Below are 12,671 nucleotides of genomic sequence, written 5' to 3' on the forward strand. Positions count from 1 at the left end.
TTAAAATATTTACACTATACAGCATATTGGACTGATAAATCACTATGGAAGGTGCTTTATAGACCAGCTTCATGGTAACATACTTCGCCTGCCTATGTAAATGCAAGGTAAAAATGCAAAAGCCACATAAAGTGGGATCATTGTAAGTACATTGTGTCATGGATTTAGATTTTTTTGTTGTTGATAATAGTTGTCTTCTCTATGCAAAGCATAGACAACAAGGTAAGTGGGCCAGGTGTTAATGTTCTGGGAGCCTACCCAACCAGTCTGAATTCTATGGGAATTCCATCCACGGTTGATTGCCCATCAGCAAAGAAGTATGCATTAAATATGAGTTGAGAGCCTGCGAGACACAGTCATGTATGCTTTTGTAACAGTACAAGTGTTCCTAAGAAGCACTGAAGAAGTATAAAACAGTATATGCCATCCATAATTACGATATAGCGATATCCCTTGCAATATCACAATATAATGGTGTGATCCAATTATTTTAGAAGGAAAAAAGGTGTCCCCATGATGTTAAGTTTGTTTACAAATGTATGAAAAGTGTAAATGTATAATTGTACAAACAACACACAGGTTGAAGGAATTATGTAACATAATGTGTAGCATAAACTGTAACTGTAACTACAAAGTCAAAACATAGGTTTTAGGCCACTTCATCTTAAGAAGGACTGTAACAATAAAAGTAGTTGGTGACAGTGATAGAATTCGGTAAAATTATTTTGTTGGCTTCCTAAGCTGTTACGACATGTAAAGCACGAGTCAAGTGTAATTAATGTGTGACCTCACAGAACCACCAGTTGAGTTCACCAAACCTCTGGAGGACCAGACAGTTGAGGAAGAGGCCACTGCTACATTGGAGTGTGAAGTCTCCAGGGAAAACGCTGAGGTCAGTTGGTTCCAGGACGGACAGGAGATCCTCAAAACAAAGAAATATGACCTTGTTGCCGATGGCCGCGTGAGAAAACTCATCATTCATGGCTGCACTCTTGATGATTCAAAAACATTTACCTGCGACGCCTCAGAATTCAAAACCTCTTGCTTCCTTAACGTTGAACGTAAGTAAAGTATTGAGTAAAACTTTTCATATAGTTTGTTTGTTTGTAAAGACTTTGGTGTATTTGCATTACTGGTGTAGTAACACTATGACTGTGTCCTTACAGCTCCACATGTTGAGTTCTCTAAGCCACTCCATGATGTTGAGGTCAAAGAAAAGGAATCTGCCAGATTTGAATGCGAAGTATCGCGCGAAAATGCCAAGGTATTGATTCCTGACCCTTCACCTCTCACCTCCCCCCCCCTACCACTCTACCCACACCTCACACAATACATGCACATTCAAACACACCTTCAAACACACCTTATTTTATAATAATATAATATAGTTGCATGTGGAATTACAAAATATAATATTAATGGTCATGAATAGTCAAAATCATGTTTTTCATGAAATTGTTTGGTTTATATTTGAAGGAAACCAGATCAAAGTACGAGTTCAAGGGTTTTTCTTAATTTTGACTATTTTCTACATTGTAGAATAACATCAAAACTATGAAATTACACATAACACAAAAAGTACTTTTTCAGAATGACTGTTGAGGACCTTTAAGACTGAGAGTTAGTTGTCTTTCCTGTCTTACACTGTGTTTCATTCTAGTGTGCTGTTACATTTTACTCCCTTTGTTTCCATCATAGTCTTTATCAGTACATATTAAAGGTATTATACCGTCATTGTGGTCTTGGTTTTATGACTGTTTCTGGAAACAGGTCCGTTGGTTGAAGGACAGCAGTGAAATCAGAAAGGGAAAGAAATATGAAATAATTGCCAAAGGTCGCCAACACATCCTCATCATCCACAAATCAGTGTTCGATGATGAAGCAGAATATGAATGTGATGCGAAGGTCTCCAAATCCTCCGGCATGCTTACAGTCGTCGGTGAGTCTGGCAAACTTTCTCTGTCTCAAAAGGTACATCCAAAATAGCACCTTATTCTTTATATATAGTGCACTACTTTTGACTAGGGCCTATATAGGGCTCTTGTCAAAAGTACTGCACTTATATGCCATTTGGGACTCAGAAAAATAGATTAATTTTGATGTCATATACTATAATTGACTTATCATAATATATTGCCTTGACGGTTATATTGTATTTCCTTTGCAGAGGAAGAAGCTACGTTCACCAGGAACCTGTCTAATGTGGAGGGAACAGAAGCAGACAGTGTGAAGATGATTTGTGAAGTGTCGAAGGCAGACGCTGATGTCATGTGGTATAAGGAAGACCAGGAACTTCCCGAGGGAGGAAGATACGATCAGATCGTAGACGGCAGGAAGAGGATACTTATCATCCAGGATCTCAAAACAGATGATGCTGGAGAGTACTATTGCAAACTGTCCAGCTCAAAGACAACTGGAAACCTGAAAATAAATGGTAATGGAATCAGACATACGTTCTGTTTAATTTAGTCAGCTAAAGACTGTGAGGTGTAGAAAGTGAAGTATCCTGGGTAGTGGCTACACACCAGTACCGTTATGAAAATCAAATCATGGGATGCAGGTAAAGTATTTGTGTAAATAAGAGCATATACACTAACCTGTCTTTGTTCTTCTAGAATTGGCTGCTGAGTTTATCGCCATGCCTCAGAGTCAGGAGGTGTTTGAGGGAGAAAAGGCTGAGTTTGTCTGCTCAGTCTCTAAAGACACATTCATTGTCAAATGGATGAAGGGTGATAAGGAGCTAGAAAAGGGGGACAAGTATGACATTGTCTGTGATGGCAAGAGAAGAATACTTGTTATCAAGAACTCTGAACCCAAGGATGAGGGAGCCTATGTTGCCTTCATTGGCACCACCAGAGCTACAGCTGATCTGTTTGTTCTTGGTAGGTCATCAATGTTGGTTTTCTTTTCTATTACAACCTCACCTACCTGTATGTGTATTTGTGTCTTTTGGAGGGGTTGAGATAAAGTAGATTTTCTGTTTGACCTTTGTGTACAATTGGACAGTAAAGTAATCTTCTTGTGTGGCACTACCTGAGGCAGCCTTGGCAAAATATTTAATTCCGTCTACTAACTTCCTTCATTTTGATTTCCACAGAAAAGCTCAGGATCAATACACCAATCAAAGACACAGAAGCCAAAGAGGGACAAGAGATCATCTTCAACTGTGAGGTGAACACTGAGGGAGCTAAAGCTAAGTGGCTGAAGAACGAGGAGACCATGTTTGAGAGCAGCAAGTTTGTCATGATCCAGAAAGACAACGTGTTCTCTCTGAGGATCAAGGATGCTGATAAGTCAGATGAAGGAAACTATACTATTACATTGACAAACCAACGTGGTGAACATGCCAAGAGCTCTGGCAAACTTACAGTAAAAGGTGAGCATAGTTTTGTTATCGATTCTACCAATGGCTAATTTGATGCAGTAGTATGTCTTATTTTTGTTTGAAGTTAGCTACATGACTAACTGATTTTATACATTTGATCTACAGAGGAGAGTCTGAAGATCATTGTACCTCTTGAGGACTGCGACACACAGGAGAAGAAGACTGTTAGCTTTTCTTGCAAGGTCAACAGGCAGAAGGTTACTCTGAAATGGACAAAGGCTGGTCAGGAGATCACCTTCAGCAAACGCATAATCTACAGGTTGGACCAATATAAGCACACACTGACCATCAAGGACTGTACTCTTGCTGATGAAGGTGAATACACCGCCATGGCTGGTGATGACAAGTCTACAGCTGAGCTGATCATTAGTGAAGCCCCCACTGACTTCTCCGCACAACTCAAAGACCAGACCATCCCCGAGTTTGAGAATGCTGAGTTCACCTGCAAACTCACCAAGGAGAAGGCTGAGGTGAAGTGGTACAGGAATGGACGTGAGATCAGAGAGGGACCCAGGTAGGAACACGTTTAAACTGCTATGAGGCACGGTCACTGTTGCTTTACTGTCACTGTTAAATCTTAAAAGCTACTTTGCCCCTAAGGGCCAACCTAGGAATTGAATTCAATAATAAAAGGCGTAGTGTAACATTATCCATTTTTGTTTTTTACAAGGTACGTCTTTGAAAAAGAGGGCAAGACCTGCAGGCTGCGTATCAAGGAGTGCAGACCAGATGATGAGTGTGAATATTCCTGTGGCGTAGATGAAAAGAGATCACACGCCCATCTCTTCGTTGAAGGCAAGCCTCTTGAGTTCTGTTGATTCTGTTTGTGTGAGTCCATATTTCTAACTGTTCTGTATGAATTAATGCTTCACTAATTATATTTTTTATTTGTGTGTAACGTTTATTCCAGAGAGTGCAGTTGAGATCGTCAGACCACCAAAGGATGTGTTTGAGCCTCCAGGCTCAGATGTTGTATATGAAGTTGAACTGAACAAAGACAGAGTTGAGGTAAAATGGTTGAGGAACAACATGACCATCGTCCAGGGTGACAAGTACCAGATGATGAGCGAGGGCAAGGTCCACAGACTCCAGGTGTGTGAGATCAGGCCTCGGGACCAAGGAGAGTACAGAATCATCGCCAAAGACAAGGATGCCAGAGCCAAATTGGAACTGGCTGGTAAGTTGTCATAACTGTTATATCTATCCTCTCTGATTCCACAATACATCTATCCTTTTATTATTTGATCTTATAATTGTTTATCCCTCTACAGCTAAGCCAAATATCAAGACTATGGATCAGAGCTTAGTAACAGATGCTGGAAAGCCCATCGTCATGTTCGTGCCCTACAGCGCGTATCCTAAAGCTGAAGCTGAGTGGTTCTATGATAACGTCAGCCTGCCCAAGGACAACATCCACACTGTTGGAGACAGGACAGAGTACAGGCTGAAGGACCCTAAGAAGTCCGACCAAGGACGCTACAATGTTGTCATCAAGAACAAACATGGACAGGGAGAGGCATTCATTAATCTGGATGTCATTGGTAAATTGCCTTCAACCCATTCTTGTATTTGAATAGATTTTTCTTGGGAAGGATATTTTTCTTGGAATCTGTTCTTGTTCATAGATTCCATTTATTAATGTATTGTTGTCTTCCACAGATGTCCCTGGACCTGTTAAGAGTCTTCAAGTGCTTGACACCGCCGATGGTGAGGTCAGCCTGGCCTGGGAAGAGCCAGAGAGCGACGGTGGCAGCAAGATCATTACATACGTGGTGGAGAGGCGTGACGTCAAGCGCAAGACATGGACTCTTGCTACTGACCGCTCTGATGCTCCAGAATACACTGTGACCGGACTCCAGAGGGAATCCATGTACCTATTCCGTGTTTCTGCTCGCAACAGAGTGGGCAGTGGACCAAATGTTGAGACAGAGAAACCTGGTGTTTATGCCAAGAACAAGTTTGGTAAGCAAAATATTTCATATTGTATCACCTCATACAGTACAAGTTTGTTCAAAGTAACAGTTTTCCACAATGAACTAGAAAAGTGAATTACAACCTTGTGTTATATTTCAGATGTTCCTGATACTCCTCAGGATGTGAGTGTTGGAAACGTGAGTAAGTTTGGAGCCACAGTCTCCTGGGAAAAACCAGTGTCTGATGGAGGGGCTGAGATCACATCCTACATAATTGAGTCCCGTGACAGGACCTCTGTGAAGTGGGCCGTGGCTATGATCAGTAAAGCAACAGACCGCAGTGCAATCATCAACGACGTCATTGAGAACAAGGAATACATCTTCCGTGTCAAGGCTGAAAACAAGGCTGGCATTGGAAAGCCAAGCGCTGCCACCAATCCAGTGAAGATCATGGACCCCATTGGTGAGTTATTTCAGTTAGTTTAGTTTCTGAAATGTTATTACTGAAATGTATGCACTGTTTTAACATGTTGTTTTTGTTATTCAAGAGAGGCCAAGCCCACCACAGAACCTGGTGCCCTCAGAACAGAATAAGAACTCAGTCCAGCTGACATGGGAGACCCCATTGAAAAATGGAGGCAGCATGATCACTGGCTACATCATTGAGAGATGTGAGGACGAAACAAACCATTGGCTCAGATGCAACGCCAGGCTCTGCCAGGATCTCACCTACAAGGTATTTATCCTATAAGGTGAAAAGTAGCTAAATGGTTTCTTAGAGATTTCATATCATATTGGTAATGTAATTGTCAGAGGTTTTGAGTGGTATTCTGACTTCAAAGGAAGTCTCCCATTGACATTCATGGAAGTCTGAGTTGCTCACACGTATCTCTCTTCCTTCTTTTCCTCAGATATCTGGCCTTAAATATGGCAAGAAATACAACTACAGAGTGATGTCTGAGAATGCAGCTGGAGTGTCTGACCCATCCAACACACTGGGACCCATGCTGGCTGATGATACACATGGTACATTTGGTTAACTTTGAGCTAACCTTGACGTAGTTCATCACTTTAAATGTTTTGCATTTGTCATAACAATTATCATTATTTTCTATCTTCAGTTGGCCCCACAATGGACCTGAGTGGATTCAAGGATGGCCTGGAGGTCATTGTTCCCCATCCCCTTACTATCCGTGTCCCTATCTCTGGATATCCCACACCACACGCAAAGTGGAGCTTCGCTGATAAGGAGCTCACTGCTGGTGAACGTGTTTACATGATTACAAAGAGTACCTACGTGGAACTGACCGTCACTCCAAGTGTGCGTCCAGACAGAGGTGTATACGCTCTGACCCTGGAGAATGATATTACCAGTTGCTCAGGAGAGATTGAAGTCAATGTTATCGGTAAGTGACGTGATGAGTCTTGTGGTGAAACACAACATACTGTATCTTGATATTGTCATCTGCAAGACCCTACTTTTCCCTTCATATCTCTCTTTTTCTATTTGTTCAGCATCCCCAAGTGCACCCAAAGACTTTAAGGTTGCCGAGGTGACCAGACAGCATGTGCACCTGATGTGGGAGGCACCAGAGCATGATGGAGGAAGCCCTCTGACTGGGTACCAGATTGAGAAACGTGACGTATCCCGCAAGACCTGGGTCAAGGTATGGATGAACATATGTCTTCAAACCACCCAGCAATATACATGTAATAACTTACTTATTTAGTCCTCTTTGTCCCGGTTGGGACAAACAATCTTTTGTACTCCTTCTTTGGCCACAGCTTGTACCCTGTTATACATGAAATATTATTAAGATAAACATAATAACACGTACCACCGACTGTCTTTCCCCAGGTGATCACTGGTGTTCAAGACCAGGAGTTCACTGTCACTGATGTTGTTGAGGGCAAAGAATATCTGTTCAGGGTTACTGCCTGCAACAAGTGTGGCCCAGGAGAGCCTGCCTACATCGACGAGCCAGTCAATGTGTCCTCCCCTGCCAGTAAGTATTCACTAAGTACAGTAGCAGGGACAATGCCTATGCTGTGCACACAAGTGAAGGGAACTTAATCTATTGTTTCGATGTCTCAGTCATTGACATACCTGTCATTTGAATTGTAGCTGTGCCAGACTCACCTGAGAACCTGAAATGGAGGGACAAGACAGCATCTGGCATCTTTCTGACCTGGGAACCACCCAAGTGGGACGGCGGCACCGGAATCAGGGGCTACAACATAGAAAGATGCCGGCGTGGGACAGACAACTGGGAATCCTGCGGAGATCAGGTCCCTGAGTTGAAGTAAGTGGAACTACAGAAAAAAGGCTCCACGTTGGTTGTTAAAAATAATTTTGTTCAAGTAAGACTAACATCTTACTTTCTCTTAGATTGCAAGTGACTGGTCTGATTGAGGGACAGTGGTATGCCTACCGCGTGAAGGCCTTGAACAGACTGGGTGCCAGCAAACCCTGCAAGGCTACAGATGAGATATTGGCTGTTGATCCTAAAGGTATGTTTTGTATAAATGCTCCACGTTTGTATATGTGTTGTGAGTAATCCTGCATAGTGGCGGAAATATGTTTCTGTATAATCTGTATAACACATTTTCTGTATAGACCCCCCAGAGATTCTTCTGGATGTCAAGTGTCTTGCTGGACTGACCGTCAAAGCTGGATCTAAGATCGAGCTTCCAGCTGATGTTCTTGGAAAGCCCGTACCTAAAGTGAAATGGACCAAGGGTGATGTGGTCCTGAAGGGAGACGATAGGGTCTCTATTGACGACAAGCCTGGTCACTCCGTCGTTACGATCAGCAAGACAACGAGAGAGGATACAGCAACCTACATCATTGAAGCCCACAACAGCTGTGGTCGTGCTACTGCAACCATTGACGTCAACATTCTAGGTACCCTATATTGTTATCTTTTTTTGTGAGGAGTGTCTAACCTTTTTCTGAGGAAACACTCCTTTAAAAAAACATATTTTTATGTTCTAACATTGTTTTCTATTTGTCTTGAACAGATAAGCCTGGTCCTCCAGCTGCGTTTGATATCTCTGAGATCACCAACAAGTCCTGTTTCCTGGCCTGGAACCCTCCCAGAGATGATGGAGGTGCAAAGGTCACCAACTACATAGTGGAGAGTAGAGCCGCAGACAGCGAGATCTGGCACAAGCTCTCCTCCACTGTCAAAGAGACTAACTACAAGGCCCTCAACCTTACGGCCTTCAAGGAGTACATCTTCAGAGTGTTCGCTGAGAACCAGTTTGGTATTGGTGTGCCAGCGGAACATATGCCAATTATTGCCAGATACGCCTTCGGTATGTTAAGTTTATGTTCGTATTTAGTCCAGGGTATATAATGGTATTTTCTTTCTAGTATTATTTTGTGCAGTGGGTTGTTGCTAAAATTGTCTTTAACTGTTTTTCAGATTCTCCCGGTGCACCAACCAAGCTGGAGCCTTCTGATATTGTTAAAGATGGCCTGACTCTGAATTGGTATGAGCCTGAAGAGGATGGTGGTAGTCCTATCACTGGATACTGGGTTGAGAGGTTTGAACCAGATCAGAACAGATGGATCAGATGCAACAAGATCCCAATCATAGACACCACATACAGGTAAGACGCTAGAATACATTTAGGTAATGAACACCGTAATGTTTCAATTTTGGTAATTGAAGGCAGTGATGGCCACATTGATTTAATTTCTGGTTGATGTTTTGATTTGATGGTTGGGTTGGTGATTTGATTGTTTCTGATTTGCAGAGTCAAAGGACTACCCACAAGGAAGAAGTATAAGTTCAGAGTCATGGCTGAGAATCTCGCCGGACCTGGAAAATCAAGCAAGGAAACTGACCAGATATTGGTCAAGGATCCTATTGGTAATACTTCCAACATATTTTGTTAACAGACCATTGATCTTTTATGAAATGTGATGTCATTGACCAAAACAACATGTCGTCTATTCCTTCAGATCCTCCATGGGCTCCTGGTAAGCCAACCGTAAAAGACGTGGCAAAGACCTCTGCCTTCCTGCAGTGGACCAAGCCTGAGCATGATGGTGGCGCCAAGATCGAGGGCTACATCATTGAACTCCTGAAGAGTGGAACTGAGCAATGGGTCCGTGTTTCAGAGGGAATCAATATCCTGGAGCACTCCCTGAGAGGCCTGATGGACAGACAGGAGTACTCCTTCAGGATCCTTGCTGTCAACATCGCTGGGGAGAGTGAGTCCAGCGATCCTAGCGATCCAGTTCTGTGCAAGGAGAGACTCAGTAAGTAACTGACTGTGTCCCAAATCAATCAATCAAATGTATTTATAAAGCCCTTTTTACATCAACAGATGTGACAAAGTGCTTATACAGAAACCCAGCCTAAAACACCAAACAGCAAGCAATGCAGATGTAGAAGCATAGTGGCTAGGAAAAAAACCCTAGAAAGGAAGGAAAAGGCAAGAAACCTAGAGAGGAACCAGGCTCTGAGGGGTAGCCAGTCCTCTTCTGGCTATGCCGGGTTGAGATTATTAGAGTACATGGCCATTAAGGCCAGATTGTTCATCAAGATGTTCAAACGTTCATAGATGACCGGCAGGGTCAAATAATAATCACAGTGGTTGTAGAGGTTGCAACAGGTCAGCACCTCAGAAGTAAATGTCGGGTTGGCTTTGCATTGCCAAGCAAATGGCACCCTAATCCGTTTATAATGCTATGGTCAAAAGTAGTGCACTACAGATGTAGGATCTTAATTTGAGCCAGTTTGCTACAGGAGGAAAATTATTCGGCCACAACAGGAAATGTGAATTATTATGTGGATTATAATCAATTCACATTTTTGTAGGGGTTGTTATGTTTTTTGTAAGGGAAAATCAAGTCTGACATTTCAAAGTGGAAACTTCAGAAGCCCTTTTAAACCTCAAATACATTACATGTTTTAAATGTCCTGCATTGCAGGAAAGTTCTCCTGCAACAGGGTGATCAAATTAAGATCCTACATCTGTATATAGGTAATATGGTGTCCCATTGTGACACACAGACTGAGATAGTTTCCATCTGAAGCTGTTCAGTGTATCATGGTTGGTTAGCTGAGTTAATGGTTTCTGATGACTCATGCTTGTCAATTCATTTCCAGATCCTCCTACACCCCCACGCTGGATGAATGTCATCACCATCACCAGGAACAGTGCTGAGCTGAAGTGGACAGTACCAGAGAAGGATGGTGGTTCACCCATCACCAACTACATTGTTGAGAAGAGGGATGTCAGGCGTAAGGGCTGGCAGACAGTGGACACCACTGTGAAGGAGCTGAAGTACACTGTCACTCCACTTAACGAGGGCTCTCTCTATGTGTTCCGTGTGGCTGCTGAGAACGCTGTTGGACCCAGTGAATTCTGTGAACTGGAAGACTCCATTATGGCTAAAGATACTTATAGTAAGATCATAGTTTATGCGTATAGTATTCTGTAACTGTTGTTCACTTACAACATGCATAGGTTGCTAAGTACTGTTTCCTATTTTCAGCTACCCCTGGACCACCATATAATCTCTCTGTCAATGGTGTGTCAAAGAGACATGTTGACCTTCAATGGGATGCCCCCAAGAATGATGGTGGCAGACCAGTTCTGAGGTAAAGATTGATCAACTTTAGTTTTTAGGAGTGTCATAGAGTGTCATATTGTCATATAAGCGTGTTTATAACATTTGGGAATATTGTCGTGCGTCAGATACTCCATTGAGAAGAAGGAGAAACTTGGTACCCGCTGGGTAAAGTGTGGAAAGACCTCAGGTGATGACTGCAAGTACAGAGTGACAGACGTCATTGAAGGAACCGAGGTTCAGTTCCAGGTCCGCGCTGAGAATGAGGCCGGTGCTGGACATCCTAGTGAATCAACAGAAATCATTGCTATTGAAGATCCAACAGGTGGGGTTTTATCCGTTTTTAAAGTGAAAACTGTGTTTTATGGTTACATTTGTCTGACTTGCATGAGTAATCTATTAGGTATAGTCTAGTTCCCAATGAAGCAACCCACATCTCCAAGATGATTATCATTGTCTCTGCATTGCCTTTTATAGGTGTACCCTCTCCTCCAATTGAGCTTCATATCACTGAAGCCAGCAGAGACCATTTGTGTGTTGCTTGGAGACCACCAGAGAGAACTGGTGGCAGTGCTGTAACTGGCTACCATATTGAGCTGTGTGAGGCTGGTACTGAGAAGTGGATGAGAATCAACTCTCGCCCAATCAAGGAGCTCAAATACAAAACAGAGGAAGGCATCACCCCAGAGAAACAATATGTCCTGAGAGTCCGTGCCATCAACTCTGTTGGAGTTAGTGAGCCATCTGATATCTCTGAGAAGGTCTATGCCAAGGACCCTGACTGTAAGTAAACCTTCAATAATGTATATTTCCCATTCCATAATAATAGCCTTCCCAGAAATGCATGAAATACTGATATCTGATTATATTTTTCCCTCATGAAGGCATCCCAACCCTTGAGTTTCAAACAAAGGACATTGTGATTGTTGAGGGAGAGAAGTGGCATCTCCCCATCCCATTCAGAGCAGTACCCAAGCCCAAGATAACCTGGCACAAAGACGGAAAGGAGCTGAAGGATGATGAGAGAATGAGCTTCAGACAGGAGTACCTCTCCTGTCACCTGGAGATCGAGAGCTGTCTGCATTCAGACTCTGGCCAGTACAAGGTCACCCTGGAAAACTCCCTCGGATCTAGCAGCGGAACAATTAATGTTAAAGTTGTTGGTACGTTTCAGTGTCAAAATACTATTATATTACTATACTATGATATTCCAGTCCCTAATAGCGTAATCATTACATTTTACATATTTGATCCTGAAAATATTTGAAATTTTGGTTACTAGTACAGGCATACTACAACTATCAAGATCGACTCTTCATATCCATTTTATTTTGACAGGCCTGCCCGGTCCCTGCAAAGACATTGTTGCCAGTGAAATCACCAAGAGCTCTTGCAAGGTTTCCTGGGATCCTCCCAACTATGATGGTGGTAGCCCTGTTCTCCACTATGTGCTACAGCGCAGAGAGGCAGGCCGGAGGACCTACGTCAACATGATGTCTGGAGAGAACAAGGTCAGCTGGCCTGTCAAGGATCTGATCCCCAATGGAGAGTACTACTTCCAGGTCAAAGCTGTCAACAAGATTGGTGGCGGGGAGTATCTTGAGCTCCGCAACCCTGTGATTGCAGAGGATCAGAAGCGTGAGTGAAATATTTGTTTTTTGTCCAAGGAATACATTGATTGATAACAGGTGCAACTCTTGCTCACAATTAAAGTGAATTTTATTATCCAAGCACGCCTACATTTCAAAAGAGGTGTATTGAATTTATGAAATGTTCCTTGTTCAAC

The 12,671-nt window shown here is 42.7% G+C and overlaps 1 protein-coding gene across 1 annotated transcript in view; it reads left to right on the top strand.

The window, feature by feature from the left end:
- The window catches only part of LOC123990012 (titin-like), a 181,279-nt gene that overhangs the window by 92,894 nt on the left and 75,714 nt on the right, over positions 1 to 12,671 (top strand). The window contains 30 exon segments of the mRNA XM_046290750.1: positions 795 to 1,061; positions 1,167 to 1,264; positions 1,771 to 1,939; positions 2,168 to 2,434; positions 2,616 to 2,882; positions 3,098 to 3,376; positions 3,491 to 3,899; positions 4,056 to 4,180; positions 4,296 to 4,562; positions 4,657 to 4,926; positions 5,045 to 5,347; positions 5,459 to 5,761; positions 5,847 to 6,034; positions 6,210 to 6,324; positions 6,420 to 6,704; positions 6,814 to 6,965; positions 7,157 to 7,304; positions 7,424 to 7,601; positions 7,688 to 7,809; positions 7,916 to 8,203; positions 8,320 to 8,616; positions 8,727 to 8,913; positions 9,061 to 9,176; positions 9,269 to 9,568; positions 10,422 to 10,721; positions 10,811 to 10,916; positions 11,014 to 11,210; positions 11,363 to 11,668; positions 11,770 to 12,048; positions 12,224 to 12,523. Coding sequence (XP_046146706.1) covers positions 795 to 1,061; positions 1,167 to 1,264; positions 1,771 to 1,939; positions 2,168 to 2,434; positions 2,616 to 2,882; positions 3,098 to 3,376; positions 3,491 to 3,899; positions 4,056 to 4,180; positions 4,296 to 4,562; positions 4,657 to 4,926; positions 5,045 to 5,347; positions 5,459 to 5,761; positions 5,847 to 6,034; positions 6,210 to 6,324; positions 6,420 to 6,704; positions 6,814 to 6,965; positions 7,157 to 7,304; positions 7,424 to 7,601; positions 7,688 to 7,809; positions 7,916 to 8,203; positions 8,320 to 8,616; positions 8,727 to 8,913; positions 9,061 to 9,176; positions 9,269 to 9,568; positions 10,422 to 10,721; positions 10,811 to 10,916; positions 11,014 to 11,210; positions 11,363 to 11,668; positions 11,770 to 12,048; positions 12,224 to 12,523 — 6,888 coding nt within the window.

Source organism: Oncorhynchus gorbuscha, linkage group LG01, assembly GCF_021184085.1.
Source record: "Oncorhynchus gorbuscha isolate QuinsamMale2020 ecotype Even-year linkage group LG01, OgorEven_v1.0, whole genome shotgun sequence".
In the NCBI taxonomy this organism is placed as follows: domain Eukaryota; kingdom Metazoa; phylum Chordata; class Actinopteri; order Salmoniformes; family Salmonidae; genus Oncorhynchus; species Oncorhynchus gorbuscha.